The 26,009-nt window shown below is 44.1% G+C and overlaps 1 protein-coding gene across 2 annotated transcripts; it reads right to left on the bottom strand.

Annotated features, from left to right (window-relative positions):
- Positions 1-677: 677 nt before the first annotated feature.
- On the bottom strand, positions 678-17,604 carry LOC116597843 (translation initiation factor IF-2-like). Of its 2 annotated transcripts, none has more exons than XR_004288804.1 (3): positions 13,083-13,203; positions 8,096-8,158; positions 678-3,184 (listed from the first exon to the last, which is right to left on the bottom strand). XR_004288804.1 is itself a non-coding variant. In XM_032356092.1 (3 exons), exons 1-3 carry the CDS (start codon positions 17,351-17,353, stop codon positions 3,114-3,116), a joined length of 522 nt encoding a protein of 173 aa, XP_032211983.1. In that variant the 5' UTR covers positions 17,354-17,604; the 3' UTR covers positions 678-3,113. The 2 variants fall into 2 exon arrangements, 1 of the variants encoding a protein (XP_032211983.1); XM_032356092.1 differs by lacking the exon at positions 13,083-13,203 and adding an exon at positions 16,966-17,604.
- Positions 17,605-26,009: the final 8,405 nt, after the last annotated feature.

The following is a 26,009-nucleotide window of genomic DNA, read 5'->3' on the forward strand; positions in this document are numbered from 1 at the left end:
CCATTTTTGAATTTCCAGTATCGAGCACAGTGCCAGGAAACATTACGCAATGTTTGTTAATTCCTTAATTGAAGAATGAATGAGCAAAAATAATTCTTTAGTTGGAATTGTTATTTCAGAATTATTAATAGGAGCTGACATTTGACTCTTCACAAAAGCTTCATTAGTTAATCTTCAAAGAAGTATTTGGGGGAAAAATCCTTCCTCATTAGAAGCGTTACATTTTAGTAACCACAGTTCTTCACAATAACTCCCCCAGCCAGTCAGGAATACCTTGAAAATTATATTGACGAATATGGATTGCTGTGTGAAAATGATAAAGTAACAATTTATTCATATTTGTAGGTCATCGACCAACTAAGATGATGGCAGGGAGGATATTAGCAATACATGAGGTGTTCCTTGGGGATGGGGAAGTTGCTTATGAAAAAAGTCGTGTGTTGTGTTTTGGGTGCCATATAATTTAAAACTTAATGGGGGAAGGCACGTGGGTGGCTCAGTTGTTTAAGCATCCGACTCTTGATTTCGGCTCAGATCATGATCTCAGGATCATGAGATCAAGTCCTGCATGGGGCTTCATGCTCAGGGTGGAGCCTGCTGGAGAGTCTCTCTCTCCCTCTGCCCCAACCCCCACTACCACTCACATGTGCTCTCTCGCTCTCTATAAATTTAAAAAAAAAAAAAGTTAATGGGAGTGCTCTAATATTTACTCTGGCACAAAAAGCATAAACCGGACTATTCAGGGCAAATCAGGATATATGTTCACCGTAGTTATAGTAAAAAAGAACCATTTATCAAGCTAAGTGGTCGACAATACAGAAAAGATGGGTGGGCTATCCCCAGGTTGATGGGATGGAAGGGACCCTCATTGTGAGTGGAGGACCTGAGAGGAGACCGGGCAGTACAAGATGCCAACTATGTCTCCCGATGACCTGACTACGACCTACTGAGGGATGCAACTTTTCAGCTGATCCCTGCTGATGGAGCAGCTTCACACATTCTGTGTGGTCCCATCACCTGCTCACCAGCTGGCAAACCCAGAATGCTGCTTGGAAGGACCCATCCTGTCCGTTGTGGGGAAGATGGCTTCCTTGACCAATGCTGACTGAGCTAATACCTTCCTCTTGCCTTCTGGGCTCCTCATCAAAGTGGCTAGGAATGGGGAGGGGCTACAGCGCAGCAGCCCATTGATGCGCCTTGCCTCCGTCATTGTTTCCAGTGTGTTCCTACTAGCCTTGGAGAAAAATAAAAAACTACATTATCTTGATAAGACCTTTCGATTAAAACCCATCGCATATACTATTACTTGTTTGAGAGATGAAGAAACTTGAGTCGCAGAGATAGGAAGACAGCTGCCGGTGGGGAGAACCAGTGGAGAGATTTCTGAATCCCAGCCTGGAGCACTTCCCACCGCAACTCACAGCTTCCTGGAAACCCCTGGAGGGCGGGAAGACTGCCCTGCCTTCATTTAACTTGCAAATAAGCTTGAAATTTTCAAGAGACAAAAGCCTGACATTGGCTCTTTGTTCCCTGCAGGTGTGGTTACCTCTGGCCATTTTTTGAGGCGGTTCTCTTTGAGTAAATGGGGCTCTGTGCACCTGACCGCCACAGCGAGTCTCACAGATGCCTGTGTTGCTGGAGAGCTCCTCGGACGCCGACCGGCATTATTTACGTTTTCGTTCAAAATCTCCTTTAGGGTGACTTCTGTGCACCTGAGGGGCCCGATCAAGAAGACCAACAAATGGCTGAAGACAGATTTTTCAGCCAGAGGAAAGAATTATTACCTTACCATCAGTCTAATGAAAACAGAGGTGAAATACCAACCCGCACCAGATAAACAGCGCGCGGAGCCATCCATCACGCTCAGCCGCACTGAGCAGAACGGCCTAACTGATGCCACCTGCCTTTCTTGCTTCACAGCATCGAGAGCTGGGACCTTTTCCCACAAGTCTCTGTCGGATAAAGACCAGGACAGGAATCCTGTAGGCCATTCCCTCTCCCGATCTAAATGTTCTCTTCTCGATAGCCGCAGACAGCAGGAGCTTCGAAGGGCCCCACTTCTCACTTGGGTGCTCCAAGCTGGTGTTGCCTTCCAGCACCTGCTTTCTCCTGCTGGCTCCTCTCAACACCTCCAGTCACAACTTGCTTTCTCAGGGCCAACCAGCCAATCATCAGCATAACCAATCATGCAATCTAAGTGTCTGCCCACTATCTAGAGGGCCCTCTGGGTATAGAGATGCAAGATCCTGGCTTCTAGGAGCTCAGAGTAAAGGGGTGGGGGGCGCGGTGAGAAGATAGAAATCTTGCATATGTACCTTCTTTTACTTTGTGCATACATCATCGCACCTTCAAGAAGAGGAAGCTCGGACTTCATCACCCAGAGTCATAGATGGAAGAAACCTACAGCTCTGAATATTTTTTGAGTATGTCATTAGACTTCAGTCTAGCAACCCCAACTCAGTGATCTTCCTCCACTATATGAGACTTGTTTGATTCTGTTTTCAGATTACCCCTTTTCTTCTAGAAATCTAAAAATCCAATCGTTTGTAGCATCTACCAAGTCAGCACTCACAGGATGCCCTCCACCCAACCGTTACTCTTTATCCTCTCCTCCACCCCACGAAGTATTGCTTTGATAGTCTTGAGGAATCCTCAAAACTTCCAACATACATCCTTAAATTGGGAAGCAGCTCCTGGGTGTGGCTCCTCTTAAACCCACAGCCTGAGGCAAGGACAAAGAATATGGCTCCTGGCTCCAGACACAGCTCGATTTTGTTGAGGATTCTCATTCTGTGCAGTCTTGAGCCTTCACTGTGCCCAAAGAATCTGGGTCTCCCAGTGGAGCGATTCTGGCAGGAAAACCATCATTCCTGCTGGTACCATGCAGTAAGCTGATAAAACCAGGTGGGCGTGAATCCTTTCTGACAGCCAAACAGAAAGGACCCAGTGAAAACAGGATCTGCATTGTAATCAGTAACAGTCACTCATCACTTTCTTACCCAGGGCAGCACAGCAGAGGACTTCTGGGAGGCAACAGAATATATAATCCATCCTTAATATGTGGTTCCTCGTTTCTTCTCTTGCACATGGCCTGCATCCAAAAATTCGTTTTGCTAGCATTCCGATGTTTGTATGCTAAATGCCACCAAGTCAAACTTCAGTGCCAGTTTTTCAGTTTCTGAGTCTGTTTATTAGAAGCATAATGCATGTTTATAAAGAAAAATTTCAACAGATATTTAAATGTTCTATAAGTAAATTAAAAATCATCAACTTGTTTAAATACAGCGGTATGTTTTGGGCTGGTGGGGCCAAGGAAGGCCGGAAAGCCAATTTTCTACCTAACTCAGCATCACTCACAAATACTTGGTCTTGTAAGAGAGATGTGACAAGCTGATGAACCAAATCCTTACCTATGCCCTTATCTTTCTGAAGAAAAGCTCCTTATGACCTTCACTGGTTGGATAATCACGGACCCACAACCAGGAAGTAAAATTCTTAAAGCAGGGACTGTATTTATAAATGTCTTTGGGTTTTGCAAGATGTGAGACCCTTGAGAGTGAACGCCCGGCTCTATCTCTGCCATGGTGAATAAAAGAAGCAATGGACGCTTTGTTAACAATGGTCTTGTGAGGAACATGTATGTTTGAAGACCTCTAGCATGTTGTAAAATCACGTCTGTCGATCTCTGACGTAAGGAATCGTAATAGAAACAGAATTTAATATGAAGTATATCAGTGGACTGCAGATGATTCACAGAACACATGTACTGAGCGTATGTGAGCTCGTTTAATACTTGCAGCAATTCCACGATGTGCTAATGACTCCAACAGACAAACAAAGAAAATGGACTAAGACACTATGTCTAGGGGCACCTGGGTGGCTCAGGGGGTTAAGCCTTTGCCTTCGGCTCAGGTCATGATCTCAGGGTCCTGGGATCAAACCCCACATCGGGCTCTCTGCTCAGCAGGGAGCCTGCTTCCCCCCACTCTCTCTGCCTGCCTCTCTGCCTGCTCGTGATCTCTGTCAAATAAATAAATAAAATCTTTATAACTACATCTAGTCAGTGGCAAAGCTACCACTCAGACCCAGGTCGTTCAGAGAGGGTCATATTCTCTAGTTAACTCAAAAGAAACTGATGAGTAAGTGGAAAGAGGTTGACTATCTGTAGTGGAGGAGATCCCTTTCCAGGGTACAGAAATACCCTTTCTCCTCTCCTTGGCAAATCCTTCCTGGTTTCACACGATCTGAGAAGCTATCACTATTTAGAAATCTTCACAGGGAGAGTGAAGAGTATCAGAAGGTGCTCCATGCAGACCACAGTAAGGACAGATGACATATCACGTCCCCCCCCACACATGCACGTGCACACCCACGATCTCTGATGACCGGGGTGACTCCCCTCCTTGTCTCTGGTGCACCCCATCCAAGGGCACCCTCTTTAGCTTGGGCCATGCTGAATTCCCAGAGCAGGTAGGTTTTGCAAAGGAATTTCTTAGTATGCTGGTGAGTATGACTTAAAAAACAAAAGGTGGGGGTGGTGATGAAGTTTCCTGGTTTTAAAAACAAGTGTTTGAGAGAAATGCAGATGCAAAACAAAGGGAAGAGCACTGTGACCATCTATCAAAGCTTGTGTCAAATTGACCTGAGAAGTTTCTTGCAGGACTTGGGCTCCTCAGGACACTGGGCTATCCTCCTTTTTCTTCTGGATACCCTTCTGAAAAGGTAATGAAACATTGTGTCTCCTTCAATTATATGCATTTATTTACATAGCTGAATGCTCAGCAGCAGCCACTTGCCTCTTTCCACGTCTCCTGGAGCCGTCCCGCCATCACCCCTCAAGCACACCTACAATTCACTGATTTCCACTGCCTCTCCCACTCACACTTAGTAGATGCACACACTTTTAAGCAGTAAGTTCATTGTACTGGAACCGTGTCTAACCATATTAACATCACACCCACTGTGGCTGTTCCATAAAATGCCAAATGATAAGAAGAGCTGGGATTTGGGACTTTTCTTCTGTGGCTGTGAAACCTGGAAGTAATCCAGCTGTCAAGTCAAAGACAAACTTCACCTGTGCTCTTTCAGATCCATCACGCCAGTGAAACGGGAAGATAAGGTTACACCCGGTGAGGTGCTGAAACATGGGAAATCGACCCAACCCAAGGGCAACGTTAATTAAAGCAGAGCTCGGTGGAGCGGGGCTTATCAGCAAGGGACCTGAGACTCCCTCAAATATGTGCAGGTCAAGATCAAAACCAGTCAGCCCGTGGTCGAGAGGCACCAGAAGCCCTGTGTGAAGCACGATCTGAACTTGGCTGGCGCGAGCCCAGATGCCTGCAATGGACTTTGATCATGTAGCGGGAAGCGCCATAGGATTTCGGGCCAAACTGAAGCTCAGCTCCTCTCATGAGCAATCTCCAAAGATGGAGATCAGAGAAAAGTCAGAAAGGGCCAAAACTTCAGTCACATGCCAAGGACATCACATTATGTCAAGAAGCTGTCAACGCCTCCCAAACTGTGCCTGAGCCTCAGGTCAGAACAGAAGCATGCAGATCTCCCTTACAGGTATTTTGTCTCTTCCCATTTCACGTGGCCTTGTTAGGAAGTTCTTGAGGACCAACAAACAGCTTTTCCTACAGTACTCTTTCTTCCTCTTGAGCATTGATACTCTCCCTGCCACATCCTGTGCCAAGGCACCCAGAGAACAGCGATGTAGTCTAGATTCTGGACAAACATGAAGATGTGTCGTTCTCCGTTGTGGAGCAGCTGAAACTGAGCTCTGCGGTGGGAAGGCTGTTCTCATGGCGAGAGTCAGACGGCCGGCTTTGAAAGAGACAGGCTGTACATTCAGCCTTGATTTCTGTGTGCCTATGTCCACACGGCAGGCAGCCAAGTGTTGAGAGAAGGAAGGCTGGTGTGCCATGTGCTGGCGGAGCACGGGCGGCTACCAGAGCCCGTCGGGCATGCTGAGTGACAAGCCGCACCGCCGGGACCCCTGGGACCACCCCCCCGCCCAGTGGCCCACAGCTTAGGAGCTCTGGAATCTGTAGCTGCGGAGAGATATTTCCAAAAAGCAATTTCTTCCTCTTGCATTTCCTTCCTGGCATGTCTGAAACTCCTTCCCTGGGCTCAGAGTCACTCTGTTTCATTCACTCCGGTGCCGAGTGTCACCTGATAAAATACTTACTTTAATTGCTAATTATACTGGTAGGAGGCGAAGAACAAGGCCCCCAAAGAACTGAGTCCGAACAGTAACGACGCGGCCACTCTTGTCTGTATCATTACCATGCGCACTGCCTTCCCCAAGGAGGGTCCGTTCTATAACACAACTCTTTGGTAGCTGGAGTCACCTACTGTCCTGTTCTTGCAGCTCCAGGCATAAATCTCCAGCAGAAACACAAGGCGTGGTCCTCTGCTCCTTGTGTCCCATACGGTCCATATGTTGCTCCACACCCGCGAGGAGATGCTCGCCTCAGTATCGTTTCACACGATCAGCTTATGATAGCTGAGCTTTGTTCCATGTTGAATTATTAGCACTGTTTTAAGTCATTAAAATTGTCATTTAAAAGGGTCTTTAAAGCGGGGATGCCTGGGTGGCTCAGTCGGTTAAATGTCTGCCTTCGGCTCAGGTCATGATGCCGGAGTCCTGGGATCGAGCCCCGCAGCAGAGTCCCTGCTGGGCGGGAAGACTCCTTCTCTCTCTGCCTGCCATTCCCCCTGTTTGTGCTCTCTCCCTCTTTCTCTGACAAATAAATAAATAAAATATTTTTAAAAATAAGTAAATAAAATAAAATTTAAAAAAGTCTTTAAAGCAGAAGAGGACACAGGCTAGTGTCTCTGGGTCTTTGCGTCCCAAGTGCGTATATTATTAAGTAATAACAAGAACAAACAATAATCCTACACCAATTTATTGATGTGCATGATTAATGTCCTCCCCTCGCCGTCCTCATGCTCATGCTCTGACCTTGTGTTCTACTTTTCCTAGCTCTCTGCACTCCAGCCCGCTGCCCCTCTGACTGCTCTTGGGATCCACGAGTCTTGGCCTTTGCACCCACTTCTTCTTCAGTCTGCCCATTCTTTCCCGGTATGTGCACACCTCACCCCCTCACCTATTCCAGGTTTTTGTTCAAATGTCACTGACAAAAGAAGGGACGCATTCCCTGCCACTCCACCTAAACCTCCTCCTGCATCACTTTCTGTCCTCCCTTCCTGCCTTGTTTTTCTCCTAAGCATTTACGCTAGCCTGTAAATATATACATTCTCTACATTTTATTTGTAGCTAGCTTTAGTGTGTGTTTCTCCAAGTGGAATAGAAAAACAGAGAGCCCAGGGTTTTTGCTTGTTTTCCCCGTTGTGTTAGGGCCTGGCACATGGCATCTAATAGGGAGTCCTGAATGCAAGAATACATGGTTTGGGGCCAGACTCTGTGCTGGCCACTCATGATCAACCAAACAGGCTTTCTCACTGCAAGGAATTTATAGTCTTCTGGGAAAGACAGATATTAAGAAATCAAGACAAAATGTGCTTCCTGCAGGGAGCTAGCTGTGAGAGCAGATGGCAGCGGAGACTTAACTGGGTCTCCCTGCAGAAGGGACATTCAAGCTGAGACCTGAGCATATGGGAAACCAGAGACAAGAGAGAATATGGTGGGTTCCAGGTGCTTAATAATGGGTTGTGGGAAGTAAGAAGGGGCCATAGGTGCGATGAAGTTCAAGATGGGGAGGGTTGGGTCGTGAAGTCCTCGCCAGGAGTCTAGAGGAGACTGAGCAACGGGGAGCCATTTTTTAAGTTTTAAGGGTTTTAAGTAGGGAAATGACATGATCCAGAATAACATTTTAACCGAGTTTGAGAGAAGTAAGACACAAAGGTAAAATGAAGTAGACCTCAGTATGTGCAGACTGTCAAATCTGTCCCTAAGTTAACTGGCTAGCTCCAGAAAGATAAGACTGGTAAACACAGAGGCACGATTTCTCGGAATCCTTACAGTTCTAGTACATACTGAGCTCATTTCTGCCTCAGCACTTTTACCACTTGTTCCTCTTATTGGAAATGTTCTTTGCATCTATCCAAAACTGCCCACCCCCAAACATACCTCTTCTGGAGAATCCTTTCCTAGTTCCTTCTGTCCTCCTTGGTACATCTTTCCTTTGATCTCCTAAACCACTGAGATATGAACAATACAATTTAGCTCTCAATGCTCTACCTTCTCAAATAATGAGGTCCTTCACTACCCCACGTGGAATGTCCTCTCCTTGCAAACGAGAACCCCCACATCCTACCACCTTGTCCATACTTACCTACAAAAGGATGAGAACAAACTAGAGTCCTCCAAAATGTATTAGCTAATGTAGGACCAGATGATTGAAGAGATACTGATTTGTAATCTTAGAATGAATATTTATGGAGTCATACTTTAGATATGAGGACACCGAGGCACATATATGTAGGTCAGCAGGGAACACCAGAGGGAAAAACTAAGCTTTAGAGGCATCATCTGACTATAATTTAGTTGAGTGTAATCAAGAAAAATAAAATTGGAAAGCCCCACCTAAGATGACTGTGCACCTGTAAAGAGCAAAGGCCAATTATCCAAAATTTAAAAGTAAATCTTGAATCCAACTCAGGCAATTGTGGCAAGAATATCCAGGAAGACCTAAACCCCAAAATTCAGTGAAGTCTGGCCAACTACATAATTACCACAAAACCAGCTCAGTTTTGATATCCAAAGTGATGGAGTGACACATGTAGGAACAGCTCTGTTTCTGGAGTAAGATGTCTTAGCATCTCTTTCTGTTGTTATATTGAGACTATGAACAGATTCATTAATGATTACATCATTCATGTATTCTTCCGGTGTCTTCTCATTGGCTCCCAAGGCCCACTGAATGGATCAATATAAAATCGTGTCATATCTCTTGACTCCAGTTGAAAAATCTCAGTATTTTGCAGTAAACAATCTTTTCGTGAAGATTCAACGATGCTTTACTTAACCCTTCTCGAGACTGACAGTGAATGGGCTTCACACTGCTGATCGAGATCAAATAGTTTGTCAGACTGTTAAAATATTGCCCAGACGTAAAAGTTACTGCACATCCTCTGTTGTCTCATCTATGCAGCAATTATCGCCCATTGATTTGGGGTATCAGTTACAACACAAAGGGAGCACCAATCACATCCTTTTCTTATAGGTGTGTCAGCATGTCTAGTCCAGGTCCTACACTCCAGAGTGCACGAGGTGGCCATAAAACTAACCAGGAATGGATCCTGGCATACAAAAGCCACTTCCCACAAGAATTTTGTAAAATACAAATTAGAAAAAAGCTCTGTCATTCTTGCATTTCCCATGTGCACCAAACACTTCTGCCTTGTTTTTTTCCCTTTCTTCAAGTAAATGGTGTACCTCAAGGTCTTTGGGTCAGTTTTTAACCTGACTTGTCTAGTAAAAGGTGATCACTTGGAGTAAAAAGAATTAAGTTCTTTTATGTTAAAAAAAAATTTTTTCCCCTTCAGTTATGATGGGAAAAGGGAAGGTTGGCTAGCCCTGAAATCCCAAGTTTGAATTCAGAGCTATATTTCTGAGTGTCAACCAGATGCCAGTATCATAACTGTGCATTTAGTTGCTCTTTTTCCTTGAACAATCTCTAAAACTTCAGCTGATGAAAACTGAGATGAAAGATTCAATCTGGTTTTTTTTTCCCTTGCAACTCCAGGAAGATATTTACTGACTATAAATTGTGTGCCAGATATTTTACAAATTCATTTACAAATTAAACTTAATTTACAAATATTAGGTCTTTTAATATGATAATACAGCACAGAGGTATCACTGGCTTCATTTTATAAGTGAGGAAACCAATGCTCAGACCAATTAAGCAACTCACCAGAGGACACACGGTGCAGCTGGAAAGAAACCCAGGCCCACAGGCAGAGGTAAAATCTTTGGGGATTTTCTGCCATCATAGTAGAGGCAGGTCATGCTAAAAGTACCGAAACTTTGGTGGAACAAGCCATTTACAGCTAAACATAAACTCGAAAGTGCTTAATTCTGCTAACATAGATAAGTGCCTGAATTGGGACTCTGCAGGGCTGGGCTTAAGGAACATTCGGACACAGGCAGCCCCTCCACTTAAGAGTGCCCATTTTTGCTCACATGGTGGAAACCTGGCAGTGTCCCTCGTGGTCTTAAATTCATTCAGAAGTTTACTGTGAGAGTTAATGTATCATGAGGGCTGGCAGGGAGCACAGACTCAAAGCTCGAAATGCTTCCGCTCTCCAAGAGGACTCTTATCCTGGGCTCTGGCCAAAGCTGGGCTAAGTGAGCGCGACAGGTTAGCCTTGAGTAAGTTTTCATGTTCATGTGAACTGAACATATCCTCAGACAGCTGCTAGCTGTAAAGTCATTTTGTCCAGATCCACTCCCAATATTCAGTAGTCAAAACCTGATTCACCAGTTTTTCACGTTTTCCAACAACCATTTCCCCTCTCATGGTTTGTAATTTTAATCAGAGGAGAAAGGAAGGGAGTGGAGGGGGGAGGGGAGACAGCAGGAGGGGCAGAAGAGGAAAAGATGTGATTGGTAAGAACATTTTTAAAACAATCATTGACCCAAAAAAAGGGATCTCGAAGACACAAGATCTGTTACCTCTTTCACCTCTTTCATAGTTTTTCTATCTTTATCAGAAGCCCAACAGGCAAAGACCAAGTCAGCTTCAGTATTTGGCACCGAGCCCACGGCAATATTGATGACATGATCTCAATCATGATTATGTGTTACCCTCTAATCATTACGTGAATACTATTTTAAAAGCTTTAGTAAGATGCTTGAACATTTAAGATGGTTTAGAAGTCTAAATTCATATTCACGCCAGATAGGTAGGACATATTTTTCATAATTGTTCTTGTCCCTTGGGTCAGTAATACAGTTTATAATCATCATAAAATTTCATTCTTAATTCCTCTTAATTTATCAGAAGGAAAATATGGACGGTTATTACCCAATTAAAATACTCCTGGTGCTTTTAAGGTAGACATTGTGGGGATTTTGGAGTTTTACGGAAGACAATTAAAAGAAGAAAGAGCAGCTGTGTGACTTCAAAGTGTTTTTAAGTGCTCCGAGTTTGCAGAGATATTCAGCTGCTCTGTATCCTGTTTCCACCTGTCTTGTCCTCATATCATCTGTGATGTAATCAAGAAATAATTGGAACATTTTACTCACGTGAAAGGTGCAGGAGTGTGTGACTACAGACAGAATTTTCATTTGGTAGCTATGGAATTCACTCGGATGCACACACACCCTACAAATGACTTGGCTTGTAGTTGCCAAGAGCAAGGACCAGGGAGAAGACCACCAAAAACCTGAGACAAGCGCGTGAATCTGAGTCTACCTCCTCAGCTGGATGGGGCACCACCTGCTTTGTGAGAGACGCAAGAGGTGTACCCTTCCGATGGATGCTTTGTGAAGGTGATGGTTTTTTCTAGACGATTCTTATGGCACTAGCTGGAAAGCAACCCAGTAGGGCAGACTCAATTACAATGGCTACAGTTTCTTCCCCAGAAATCAAACGCATCAGGGTGATTAATACCCACCAAAAGAAAATGTCTAGACATCAAGACTGCATTTCAACTCATTATCAAAAAATGAGATACAGATTTAGCCTCATACTCCTTCCTTTAGGCAGCTCAGTTTCTGTCCCCTTTCTTCTCTTTGATCGTGACCTTAAGCCGGAACTGTGTCGGAATCTATCTTTATTTTCTCCCTCTTATTTACCAGAATGTCTCAATGTCATGCATACGTGAGTCCAGCTCTTTGAAAAGAAAGCCCCCCAAATTCATAAACTTCTGACAGTTTACTTAATATTAAGAGGAAAACACTCTTGGTGAGGGTCACTGTGATGATCCCTGATTTGTGCCCGGGCTTTCAAACAATTACTGAACCTCTCCAAAAGAAAACAAGTTGAGTCTTCGTAGTGATAAGCTAGTGGCTATGGCTAACTACCAGATTAGCTGGTGCACGTGTTAAGGGTAAATGATCACTTAAATATCTGCAAATAGCTTTTCACTTGAAGGGTGTACTATAGTTTATAAAGAGGTTTGGCTCACGTTGCATCATTTGGTAAAAATAAGCATACTGCCAGTTCCTAGAACCAACTCCTAGTCATCTCCTAAGATGTTGTTCAATATGAATGATGTTTACTTATTTAATATGCACATTTTCACTGAAAATATTTAACTGTAGGATCCATATAATCAAAAGCAATGAAAGGAGATGCATTCGTAAGTTAAAAAGAATCCATTCTTTGGGGTACCCCAAAGATACAGATGTAGTGAAAAGAAGGGCCATCTGTACCCCAATGTTTATAGCAGCAGTGGTCACAGTCGCCAAACTGTGGAAAGAACCAAGATGCCCTTCAACAGACAAATGGATAAGGAGAAGATGAGGTCCATATACACTATGGAGTATTATGCCTCCATCAGAAAGGCTGAACACCCACCTTTTGTAGCAACATGGACGGGATTGGAAGAGATTATGCTGAGTGAAATAAGTCAAGCAGAGAGAGTCAATTATCATATGCTTTCACTTATTTGTGGAGCATAACAAATAACATAGAGGACATAGGGAGATGGAGAGAAGAAGGGAGTTGAGGGAAATTGGAAGGGGAGGTGAACCATGAAAGACTATGGACTCTGAAAAACAATCTGAGGGCTTTGAAGGGGCGGTGGGGGGGTGGGAGGTTGGGGGAACCAGGTGGTGGGTATTAGAGAGGGCATGGATTGCATGGAGCACTGGGTGTGGTGCAAAAACAATGAATTCTGTTAAGCTGAAAATAAATAAATAAATAAATAAAATTTTTTTTAAATGCTACAAATTGATTACCAAAAAAAAAAAAAAAAAGAATCCATTCTTAAAAACAATGATTTTCAGTGCGGGCCATTACTTAAATGGGTGTCGCCCACTATGGCACATTTGGCTGCGGCTCTTGTCTTTGCTCTAGCATGAGACTCTAATGCCTGAGCACTAGTTATTCCAGTTCTCCAAAGCTAAGAATTTTGATATATCGCTCCTCAGTTTGAAAGCTTACCTCTTTATGGCTTCGCCCAGGTGAATGGATGGCTCCGGGCTTTTCTGGGAGCCCCTGACCTCAAGAAATGAAGCCTGGAATATGGGCTCTGCAGGCATGGACTTGTAAAGGAGACAGCTGCACCTGCAGAGACATGGCCGGCAGTGGCTGGGGAAACTAGCCAGGGAACACGGAGTGACTAAGTCTTTCAAAGTAGGAACAGAGCCTTTATTTTTGAGGAGGCTGTCCAAACAGGTGACAAAGCACTACACTTCAAAGACAGGAAATCCCTTCAAACGTTAACTTGTAAGGACACAAAATGACCTACATTCAGGAAAACGGGGAGTCAGCAATTCAGGGTCATGTTTGTTCCAGTTTAATGATGCGTGTTTGGTGGATATTAACTGGTCCTGAGGACCCCCACACTAAATGGACAGCAGCCTTTCCACCAGAAACCCACCCTTTCAACATCTTATTTTTAAAAAGGTGCTTGAGTTCACATCGGATTGGTTACTAGGTAAAGACTCTGTCTGGGCTAGTTTTCGCTCTTAAAATTGGTCTGGTTTAAAATGACAATGGCTCAGCATGTTTGAGAAACTATGAAAAGGTTTTAACAGTGTCTCCCTGAACTTGAAAACCGAGGGAAGGCATTTGGCCTATGGTGCAGCCTTGAAAAATGAGCTGATGATTGCTTCAGGTCTGAAGGACAGCCTGTAGGCTCCCCGGGATGGGGGCACAGGACTCCCCCTTTGTTTCTCCCAGCTCCGAGTGCCACGTCTGGGGGAAGGTCTTGCCAAGCCTCCCAAATCAACGGGCCATGGACGCAGTGGTCCCCACTATGTCAGAATGAGTACTGAATTCCTGTCCACTTCTCTACAAATGAAAGGGCTGGTGATGGGCATGGCGGAGGGGACAGGCTGCGGATCATGCTATTTTCTCCCTTCCGGGCTCCTCATTCTCCCAGCATACTCAGAAGAATTACTGAACAAAGGTGCAAGCGGGAAGGAAATGGGTGGGTGAAAGGCAATCCCGTTACAGAACGCAACACTCGTCCTTCCGTGTTTACATTTGCAAAAAGTGAAAATCAAAAAAGTGTTGATGTTGGAAAATTCCTGCGTAACCAAAAAGCTTAACCTACATTTCCTAGTTTTATCAACGAAAGCTTCTCTGAACAGCAAGGTCAAAGTTGACCCTTCTGCCCCGCTTACAAAGCAAGTCAACTGATTTTGTATGTATGGCTATAAACTGTTGGCAACTTTTTAAAGTCAGGCACTCGGGATGAATTATGAATGGAATTAGCCGGCTTGACTTGGAATTTCCTCACTTTTACTGGTCTTTAAACAAGATTTTTATACATTCATATGTAATCAATGGGACCAACACATGAAATGGCCCTTAACATAAAACATTCTGTTTTAGAGCGATTTTGCAGCTAAGGAAACTTAAATACGAACTTCTAATGTGAAAAAGGCAGTTTTTACATGCTGCTTTAAAACTGATCTGGAAAACTGACGAGCTGGCTATAAGATTTCTGTCAGGAACCAAAATGAAGTTTGTATTTTAAAATACAAGTTTAAATGCTTGCTTTCTTTCATGAAGCCAATCTGCTTCTCATATCCTTAGCCTCAGTCACCTTAAAAATACATAAATTTGGTATCTGGTTATTTAAGTTGCAGTGTAGCATAATTTAGGTATTCATAAATACAGAGAACAAGGAAATCCTTCCTGAGTGCAAAACTACCTTTAAAATTGCCATCCAGATGAGAGAAAGCTACAGGTATGCCTCCTGGTTTAACTTCGGCTATTGGCTATTTCCTACCTTAATATATATTCTTCCGCGTAAAAGTTGTGCTGTCTTAAAATTTTCCTGCAAACTGGCATGTCCAAATTAATTTCAGTAGCCGACTGAGTGCATATGAACTGTGAGATCAGAATCAATGTCAAGTTTTGGAGAGAAAAATGAACTTGGGTTAATTTTTTACTTCAACAGGGGACATGCTCATGTTTATCCCTTGATATATATAAAAAAAAGATTTGAATAAAATATTTCTCAACTGTTCATGTAGAAAGGAAAACAAGAAAGTTCAATAACACTATTGCAATACAGCTAATATAACAAAATACTTGGAACATTTAAAAGAAAGATACTAATTTAAGTACACACAAAAATTTCAAAGTTAAAGAAGTGGTTGGAAAACATACTTCTCAGTCACTTAGAATAGAACCACTTGCACATTTTAATGGTCTTATAGATTATAGTAGTTAAATATTTTTACAAACTTCCAGCCTTTTTGAGTACCTCCGAAGTATCAAGGGCCAAGAATATTCTTTTCCCTTCAAATACATTCAAAAGATCCACCAACCTGCCAGTAATGTTGTTATGTAGTAATCTTCTTTTACCTGATTATAGTGGTTCTAGAGAATAGAAACATCTCTGATGTTTTCTGAAAGAGGGAAATAGTGTGAAAGAACCCTTACTTTAAAATGTGTTTTGATATTCATATAAAATGTGTTAATTTCCAAGTTTCCTTGCAAAAGCCTTAGATATTACAATTTTATATAGACTGCATTTATGGGTTTGGAAATCCTCTCCCCTCCGCTAAACTCCTTGAGTAGGGTTGTTCTAATCTTCTTTAAATTTTTAAAAAATTACTACACCAATCACTTATCTACCTGTAGAGAATTAAAAATTGCTAGTCAGGATGGTGTTTTTAATAATTGCGACAACTTTTTCTGAAGGAGAGATGAACTTCAGTCTGAAAGGTGAACACAGAACAAAACAAGTATAAAGTTTCCTTTTGGATTTCACAGAGGAGCCATAAAACGTTTCTCATCAAAATTTAAATACAAGACTTTTAGTCTGAACTACTGAGAAAATCGTCTGCGGTAAAATATTTGTTTCTGTGTTTCCAGAAACATACTTGCCCTTCATTTTCAAAGGCAACACTGACCGACCACATTTACAACTGCTGCTTGCTGGGAATGGCTCACAGACTGAGCCACTGACATGTCATCTGTCCCTTCCCCCCAGGCAGGCGAATAGAGTCAAAAAGGAATTTTTTATTTATATCCATTCCTTTTAATTCTGTTTTTAGTACATCTCAAATCCTTTGACAGCAAATGTCAAACCACATTTAAATGGACTTGTTTGCTTCTTTAACTCCAAAGATCCAGTCCAGGCTGTTTCAAAGTCAATACTTCGCAAATGACAATAAAAAGCATTTTTAAAAAATTGTTTAAAAAAAAAACACTTTTTTTTCCCATATAAGTCATGACAACAAGAAAAAAAATCTAGAACATGGGGCTACAACTCTCACTATAAATTAGTTATATTTATTTTAAGCGAGAAGTGTCAAGTGGAACATTGCTTATCAGAAAGATCCTTGGGTGCTGCATTTGCTTTAAACGCTACCTGGGCACATCAGACTCCACTGTTCTGGGCACATCAGACTCCACTGTTCTTGCCTCGGTCAAACCACAAATCTCAGGCATCCTCATCCTAGTAACGCGAGCAAGGCTCAGCAGGAAACGGGAGCATCTTACTGGGGTCACCTAACTTACCTCTTCTGAGCTTTAGCAACCGGTCTACTTAAAAACAGTTACTTTCTGGCAAGATGTAGCTAATTGTTAAATGCAGTTTAAAACCCTGAACATCTCTGAAGAAAAAGGATGCCACGAAACGTCACTCCCTTCTATTTCCTATTTCACCAACTTCTCATCAATACGCTCCCCATAGTGACTCCTCAGATGGGCGCGTTTGCATGACTTTGAAACTACAAAACAAGATGCGGCCCGCGGCTGATCTCTACCTCAAAAGCGCCGCATCTCTCTTTGGGCACCATCACCAACATCTCTCCGCCTAGAACACAGATACTGTTCAGATCTCGCACCCTTCTTTACAAACCTGCGCGGGTCTTTCGGGAGGGGAGGGGGTGGCAAGACTTTGGTGGGAGCTGTTTCCCTTCAGCAAAGCGAAGGCTGACTGCAAACGCGCGGGGTGGGTGTTCGAGCCATTTCCTGCCGAATCCAGATTGCAGCAGAGCAGGGTGGAGAGGAAGTCGGACTTCTTTTCCAGGCGGAGCCTCCGCGTTGCTCTTGGGAAGCCCCACGCCGTGGGTCGGGGCCGGGGCCGGGAAGGAAGGCGCCCGGGTTCGGGCCCCAGCTCGGCGGCTCAGCGCGGCTGGGAGGGCCGGGAGAGGGGTCCCGGGAGCGGCGGGGCACACTGAACTCCGGAGAGGGGGCTGAGCGGGGGAGAATTCGCTCGCAGAGCCTCGGGCTCCAACCACGGGCATGCACTTGAACCCGCCGCGGGGCTGGCCACCGGCCGCGCTCGGAGCGCACGAGTGCCCCCCCGGCCGTGGGCCTCGCGTACTCCTCAGCCTCCCTGGGCGGAGCGGCCTGGCCTGCGGGCGCTGGACTGGAGGTGGGGGTCCCCACTCTGTTCCCGGGGTTAGCAGCGCCGGGGCAGCGCACCCCACTTCGGGACCCCGAGTCTGAAAGCGGAGACCCAGGGCCGCCTGCGGCGAAGCTCGACTTACACATCACTTTCCGATTTGGAGAAAATGTCACAGGAAAGGGGGGGAAGGAAAAAAAAAAAAAAGAAAGAAGTGTAAATATGATTTCGAGAGGGGCGAGGGCAGAGCGTGCGCGCGCGGCTGGGGCGGTGCGGCCGCGTGGGCCGCTGGCGGGGATTCCCGGTCTCGCAGCGCGCCCTAGTGGACACCCTGCCCCTCGGCCGCTCCCCGCCGCGCCCGCTCGGGCTCCCCCGCTCCTTACAATCTGCAATATATTATTTCTCCCAAAGTATTGACAATGTGTGAGACTCCAGTCACCCCGGAGCTCTTGTCTGTAATCAGCACATTTATTCACATTTAGGGAGAAGAATCCGAATTAAATCCCCGTGACCCAGATTGGGTTACAGTGTCATTTTCCCTGGATCCTCTTTTAAATCCACTCCACACTGCTTCTCTGTCTATTACATGCTAATTTAATTTTACTGTGGACGATATTTTCAGCATTTGCTGAGGACAGTAAATTTTGTAGTTTATGTTATTTCACTTTTTATGACTTTTTAACACTTAATAAAATTTTATTAGAGCACTTTTGTGTTTACAAGGCCACAAAACTCTTGGCAGGTTGTCAGAAGTCCTTTTTATTATGATCCTACTGATATACTGCGAGTAATGAAATAATCATGTCCAGAAATGTATCAAAGGCCAGAGGGATTATCCCACTTAATAGCTCCACAGATGCGCCCAGAAGAATGCGGACACGCGGCGGGACGGGCTGAGAGGCGGCGGGAGGAAGGAGGCAGCCCCCCGCGCCTTTCTTTACCATTTCGGTTGCTTTCCTAAAAGCCTACATGCAGGGTCATGTGACTTTCCGCGGTCTCAATAAAAAAAAAAAAAAAAAAAAAAAAAGAATTTATTCTATTGCAAAATGTGCTTTTCTTTTTATTCTCCTTGTGTGGGCATTTAAGGCTGTTCCAGTGGCAGTGGGGCTGGCTCAGCATATCCGTGTCTGTCACTTTCCTCTCATTTCTAAGTGTACTTTTGTGGCATTTAAGCAGCCGATGATGACATTGGTGTTGATCTTTGCGGCTTCTACAGCCCTTACGGAAAGAAGGCTCTGGGAGGGACCCAGGAGGGCACGAGGTGTTTTAAAGTCCTTCCCCTCCTGACAAACAGCACCTTTTGCTGTTGCTTTTTGTTTTGCTTTGCAAAACAGGGGAATAGTGAGTGACTCCAGGACTCTGCTTTCTGCCTTGTGCCAAAGAACCACAGTATGCTGCTTTGATTTTCTTTCCCTTTTTTTTTTTTTTTTTTTTTTTTTTTTTTTTGGTAAGACTTGCTATGAGGATTGAGATATAGCAGCTCTTTTTTTTTTTTTTAAAAGAACCATTTCCTTTTCTTTAAAATATATACATGATCATTTAAGACACTGGTGTTAAGTTCATTCTTGCTGCAAAAGAAGGCCATTGTACTTCCTGACCCTGAAAGCAAGGTGGGTGGCTTTGTTTTATAATTAAATTTTCTGTCTCCAGCTTCATATTTCTCTTTCTGTTATTTCCTGAATAGTGTGCCAAAGTGATCAAAGAGATGAGGAATGGAATTGTAAATGGAGTGATTTTGAAATTACGGTTGCTGTGTCCAGAGCACGTGTTCTTCTAAACTTTGGCTCTGAGGGACTTTGGTAATTTTTTTCACAAGCGTGTGCATGTGTGTGTGCACGCACGTGTGTGTGTTTCATGTTGCAACACATCACATTCCGATTTTGCAGTCTGTCATTGTTTAAAACAACCCCTGGGAAGCGTGCCCCTCTCTCTGGATTGCCTCCATCACACACATGTGTGTGCCCTCCCGATCTGATGTGCATACGGCTGCTCACCAGGGCTCTTTGATTTCAACTTCAAGGGAGCAATTCTGTTCTTCGTATGTCATTCGCTAACCATGGATGAAACTTAGTGCCTGGTCTACTGTGTGTGCAGGATGGTCTACGTTTTGCAGAGAGCGTATGAGGATAGCACCCATCCCTTAAGCAAAATTTATGCCCTGAGACTATTTGAGCAGCCATTTTTCTCTTTTTACAGTGTTTTCTATTTGCAAATAGGACACTTTCTTCTTCTTTTTTTTTTTTTTAATGATTTTTTTTTTTAACATAGCTGAAGAACTTGGAAAGAAAGTGACATTTGGCTCTGAGTAAACATTTTTCCTTCTCTCCTGTTGTTATTGATGGCTTGTATTCTTTGCCTTTTACCAGCAGAGACCCAAGAACAGGCAGGGAAAAGGGTGCAGATTTTAGCCCTCCAAATTCAGAGCATTTTACATAAGGGAATTTATGCCCAAGTGCCAGAATCATGAAAAGAGTATTAATTTTAATTCTTCTATAAAGTGACAGTTTAATTTTATAAGTAATTTGTGTCTAAGACAATTTAAATAATACTTCAAAGGCTGTCATAACCTTCATGTTAGAAATCTGTTTTATTTGATTACGAAATAAACCTCCCCTAAGGTAGATATTTTAAATTTATCAAAGTATGTTTATAATTCTTATTCAAAAGAGAAGAGACTACCTTGAACGTGATAACCGATGATACCCAGCGTGGTCAAAGGAGGGCCTAACGGGTGTCCATGGGGATTTTATAGCCCCTTTTGACGTATTCAGAGGGGAGAGGAACGGAGAGAGTGAAGCCCCCATCCTATCATCAAAAAGAGGAGTAAACAAACCATGCGAGAGGGATGAAACTGTCTCCTCGGATGATCAAGTTCAGTCAGCAGGAAGACATGGGGATTATGAAGACAGACCCTAGCCTCACTTTGCTCAGTCCTGATCCAATTCTACATATTATTTGTGTGGCCTTGGACAGGTTACCTCTCTGTGTTTAGTTTCCTCATCTGTAAAATGGGACTAATGATAATACCTCCCTCCAATTTCTGAAGGCTTGAAGTTAGGTGTTAATTTAAACAAAATATTGAAAACAGACCCTGAATGCTGCTTAAAACCTTAGGAAGAGTGATGTATCCATCACCTAGCACATGGCTGGCATGTAGCTGATGTCAACAAATATTTGCTGGAGAAGCGTGGATTGCCATTTCGTGCTCTCATTGTTCAGGCAGGGCTGATGAGCACACAGATATCAGCCTTAGATCTAGACATGAAGCTACTGAGAATAGACAGCAGTCTGGGAAAAGTTGTGTCCAGCTTCTCTTTTACTCTTCCTGTGGGGTTCTGTATTGTTTCTCAATTAGCAATTAGGTTATAATTTTGGGGGGAAAAAGAAGGTTCAGATTTGGCGGGTGGGGGGAATCCTTATACTCAGCACAGTGCTTTGTATGGAAGTAACAGAAAACTGATAACATAAGCTAATATACCAACACATACATTTTTGTTTAATAAATAGTAATCGCAGGCACTATGCAAAATTCTTTGAGGTATCATCTTACTGCCTCCTCTCACTGACCTCCATCAGGTAGGTAGTTACCGATCTCTGCCCCACAGGTAAGGAAAATGAAGCTCAGAGAAGTCAAGGGACTTTCCCAAGGTCACACAGTCAGGAAATGACAGATCTGGATGTTTAACCCAGGTCTAGGGGCATGCAAAAGCCATGCGGTTAGTGGACCACTATCCCAATCTGTTTGGCTTTTATCCCTAATCAACTTGGTCATTTACAATTGTTGTGTAAACCATGGTGAAAATGGAAATGATTAAGGCTGAAACCCATCCCTGAATCATCTGTGTCTTGCGCAGAGCTCTGAATGCCAGGCTCAGGGGAGTGAGACATGGGCCTGCCTCCCAGGGCTTGTCCCCAGCTTATTTCACAATAACAAGCACATGTTTAAAAAGAGCCTGCCAAGAAGTCAAGGGTACTTTTGCCCCCTTTGAAAAACCATGAGGATGCTGAATTTACTTGAATTGGTCCTAACTTAGCTAGGGAATGGAGTTGCTTGGGGGTAAAAGAGCAAGAAAGCAGAACTCAGATGGGGCGGGGGGAGGGCCGTGTGGGTTTTCCTTTTCACCAAAAGTTCTTCATGGGCTTTAAAGATATTCACTCCCTGAAGATAGCTGGTGCGTGTCCTGACAATTTCAGGGCACGAAGAACAACCTGAGGCAAGAAGAAAAGCCTCAATCCACATTTTAGGTCACTTAATGAGCAAGCGGGGAGGGAGTGGTGATGCAGGGGGCACTGCTTTCACCACATGATTAACTCTGCACCCTTAAAACAAATGCACACATGACCCCAAGAGAGCACACCCAAGAGCTTGTAAGTTGTTCTAGGGAATATATTCAACATGGCTTTCATGGAAACCCATCCGAAGATACATTTCTAAAGCAGAGAATGGGAAGAGGCAAGGCGATGCCAGTTAGCTGGTAAACCTGAGACCTTCCTTCTCCAGAGGGTTAGTGAGACTCCACCACCATGGAAATAGAATGAATCTTTGACTCAAGACTTTGTGACTGTTATTGCTGGGAGAAGGGGAGGGAGGGGGAGAGGAAATGGAGTGATACCTCCAAAGCACTCGTAACCTGGTAGAGACCAAGTTCACCGTATGTATGTGGCAGTGGGCTCTGGAAGCCTGAGTTTGTTGCTGGAGAATTGAGGGCAATGCCGGTGGTGTAGGTCTGCTGGGGAAGACCTCTGGGTCTACCAATCCTGTTGGAGCCTCATTCGTCTTTCAGTCTCGGAGTTGTTGCTTTGAAATGAGAAAAGTAATCCAAATTTTGACTCACCTTTTAGGGCTTGGGGAGTTAAGGCTGTATTTAGAGTTGTTTTGAGCTCGTCACTATGAAATCTGTATGAGTATTTTTAAATGAATGAGTAACTTAACTGTGCCTTGATGAATATTCTATTAGAATAAGGGAAAACTAAAAAGGCAACGTCAGCTGCTAAATTTAATCCCACTAGTTTAAAACTGTAGCACTACATATAATAGGGCTGCGGCTGGAAATCTCTAGAAGGAATGCTGAAAGAATTGATGTTGAGGCCATATTGCAACAGAGGTAATTTTAAGCCATAAAAACTTTTAAGGACCTTGAGTCATTTTCTTCAAACTCGCCTTGCCTTTCTTTCTGCATCTGCGAATTTGCCAAGTTAAAGTTTATTGCTTGTAACAGGTTTTGAATGATAGTGTAGCTTTTTTGAAAATGTCTGAGTACTTTTTGATTATTTGATGGAAAGAATGTATGCTTTTTCCTTTTTATGTATTTTTCAAACCAGCTGCTCTGATATAAAGCTTGAAAAAATATATTCACCCTTCTTAAGCTAAGAGCAAACATTCTGTTCCATGAAAGTTAAATGATTATCGAAAGGATGTGATGAATGAAATGGTTCTCAGAGCCCCTCTAGTCAGCTAGCTTGTGGATCAGATGGTCTTCCTAAAGTTTTGGGATCTAGAATGAATGCAACGATCAGCAAAGCCAAAACGCAAAACCTGAGGCAACAAAACAGCTAGCAGGGGCAGGCTCCCCGAGGCCAGGAAGCCACTGGAATCTGGTTGCTAGGAGACACTGTCTTTCACTGGCAGCAGGAACATGTCCTTGAGCATGGCTTCCCCTGTGGTTGGCTTTGGACAAGCCATGAATCAGTGTGTCCTCACTAGTGCTGCCCTCCCAAAGGAGCCAACCAGCCCATGGAGCAGGTGACACAGAGGGGGCCATGGAGCGGGGCAGTTCCTGTTCTCTCAGAAAGTTTCTCACACATGCCCTGCTGTCTGATGTACTCTTCCGAAATCAATGAGCATTTCACATGTCTAATGTTCATTATGAGGATGTGGAGAAAGAGATGCCCATGTAGCGCTCTCATCTGTGAGAATTTTACGAGCTAAAATGACACACATCAAATCAAATGAAACTGCCTGCAAGTGCTGTAGGAAAAAAGAGGTACAGGATCCTGAGTTAATAGGAATTCAGACAGGTTTCAGAGAGGAGAGGGAACCAGAAGCCGGGACAACTTGCCTAGGGAAGGACGATTCTGGCAAGAGAACACCAGGGAGACCACCGAGAGCTCCCTCAGAGGTCCTTGAACTTGCCTTGCTTGCTCATAGAAGCATCCCCAACTGCTGGCACACGAGTGCTGGGAGCTCACAGGTCGCGTCGGGGTTCCCCGGGAAAAGCCAGCTGAACGCACGTTAAGTGAAGAAGGCTGATCTTGGTGTTATCAGAGTGACTGTATCAGGAAGTGGTGAGAAATGAGGTCATCCAGGGAAGGTGCAGCCCAGTTATGAAGGCTCTTAAAATTTCAGCAGAAGGGGCTTCAAAAATTCACCCACTCCTGGGGACTCTAAGTCCGGTGCAGATGAAAGTTCTCCGGTTTACAGATGCTCTCTCAAATGCACTCCCTCTTAAATACGGCTAGTTTATCATATGTCACTCAACAAAACTACTGAAAATGCCCAATGTCAGTAGATGTTCCATATTGGGTGAAATGTGCCTTTTTAAAATTTTTTTTTTTAAGATTTTATTTATTTATCAGAGAGAGAGAGGGGGAGAGAGCGAGCACAGGCAGACAGAATGGCAGGCAGAGGCAGAGGGAGAAGCAGGCTCCCCGCTGAGCAAGGAGCCCGATGTGGGACTCGATCCCAGGACGCTGGGATCATGACCTGAGCCGAAGGCAGCTGCTCAACCAACTGAGCCACCCAGGCGTCCCTGAAATGTGCCTTTTAAAAAAAAAAAATTTTACAGACGATGATGAAACAGAGCCAGAGAGGCTCACAGTTTGGGTGGCTTCCTAAGTTTCAGAGGACAAGCCAAGATGTCTTCTGCCCCCACACACCTCTTTTGCTTACTTCTGAAAGCAGCCCATGGCGGGGGAAGCTGGTTGGAGAATGGTGACCCATGCTGGCTGTTTGGGAGGTGATCATGCTGCTGGATTCAGGGGTGCGAGAGGAAGACGGGAGACCAGTTGTCTTTCTTCTTCTCCTTTGCTTCTCCCTGTGCGTTGTTCCCTTTGCCTTTCCTCCCCGACTCTTTCCTCTTCCCTGCCAGCAGCCTCAGACCTCTGAGGGACGTTCCTGTCAGGCACCACATACGTGGGCTCCTTGACTGTCACAGCAGCCACAGGACCAGAGGCAAAGCTGTACTATCTGGGAGGGGGAAAGGCAACCCCCCCCCTGCCCACTTTTATTGATATATGACTGACTTACAACATTGTACATGTTTAAGGTGTACAACAGAAAGATTTGATACTTGTGTATATTGTGATATTGTATTACAATAAGATAATATTTGTCACCTCACATAGGGTCCCCATCTAATCACAGTTCTCACCTGTGAGAACCTGTAAGATGTACTCTTTTAGCAACTCTCAAATATGCAATAGAGTGCATCATGTTGAACGTGACATCCCCAGGACTGATGTACCTTTATAACTGGAGGTTTGTACCATTGGGCCACCTTCACCTACGTCTCCCCCACCTCCGGCAGCTACAAATCTGATCCCATTTCCATGTGTCTGATTTTTTTAAGATTCCTCATACAAATGGGATTGTACTGCATTTGTCTTTCTTTGTCTGGCTTACTTCACTTAGCTAAAGCCCTCAAGAGCAATACCTTTTGGACCTGAAACGTGACATCTGTGGCAGCTCTTGGAGAAATCTGATGAAAAAGATAACAAAAGGACATACAATGTTACTAACATTTGTAGACATACATGTAAGCATTGCAATTAAATATGCTTGTAAAATATTCCTTTAATCAACTTCCAGACCTGTTTTCAAAAATACTCACCCTACTCTCCCATGTGATATGATGGTCACCTAAATTTTTGACTTAAATATTAAATGGTCTCACTTATGAGCCAGTCAGCTATATGAGAGAGAGAGTATAGTCCTGCAGGCTTCGGAGGGAGAGGACAGGCATTGGAATCCACATGCCACATTTACTAGTTGCTACTGAACCTCTAGGAGCCTCGGTCTCTTCTTCTGTAAAATGCAAATAATGAGTCCTACTTAACAGATTGGTTGTGACCATTAAATAACAAAATGAATGTAAGGAATTGAGTGCAGTGTGGCCTTGGAGCCATTGGTCACCTTGTGGGTGGCAGCCACCCACAGCAGAAGCTTCTTCCCTGACTCTGTCCGCGAGGCTGAAGATGATATATTTTTTTTTAAGATTTTATTTATTTATTTGACAGACAGAGATCACAAGCAGGCAGAGAGGCAGGCAGAGAGAGAGAGAGAGAGAGAGAGGAGGAGGAAGCAGGCTCCCCGCTGAGCAGAGAGCCAGATGCGGGACTCGATCCCAGGATCCTGGAATCATGACCTGAGCCGAAGGCAGAGGCTTTAACCCACTGAGCCTCCCAGGCGCCCCTGAAGATGATATTTCTACAGCTACCATTTTAGCTTTTTCCCTTAACAGCTTCTTTAACAGCACTTTTCCCTACCAACTTCCTCATATAGAAGTTAGTCAGCAAATGACACTGAAGAGTTTCTTAGTAAATGTTTATTGATGAAT

The sequence above is a fragment of the Mustela erminea genome, chromosome 8, assembly GCF_009829155.1.
Source record: "Mustela erminea isolate mMusErm1 chromosome 8, mMusErm1.Pri, whole genome shotgun sequence".
Lineage (NCBI taxonomy): Eukaryota > Metazoa > Chordata > Mammalia > Carnivora > Mustelidae > Mustela > Mustela erminea.

Bases quoted from the DNA above. Each gene is read 5' to 3' on its own strand.
- LOC116597843 (XM_032356092.1), bottom strand. From the start codon at position 17,353: ATGCCCGTGGTTGGAGCCCGAGGCTCTGCGAGCGAATTCTCCCCCGCT. The intron at 8,159-16,965 runs GTTTGTAAAGAA...TCAGTGGTTTAG, and splicing joins CTCCCGAAAGACCCGCGCAG to GAGATCAAAGGAAAGATGTA. The intron at 3,185-8,095 runs GTATGTTTGGGG...TCTAATAAACAG, and splicing joins GAAAGGATTCTCCAGAAGAG to ACTCAGAAACTGAAAAACTG.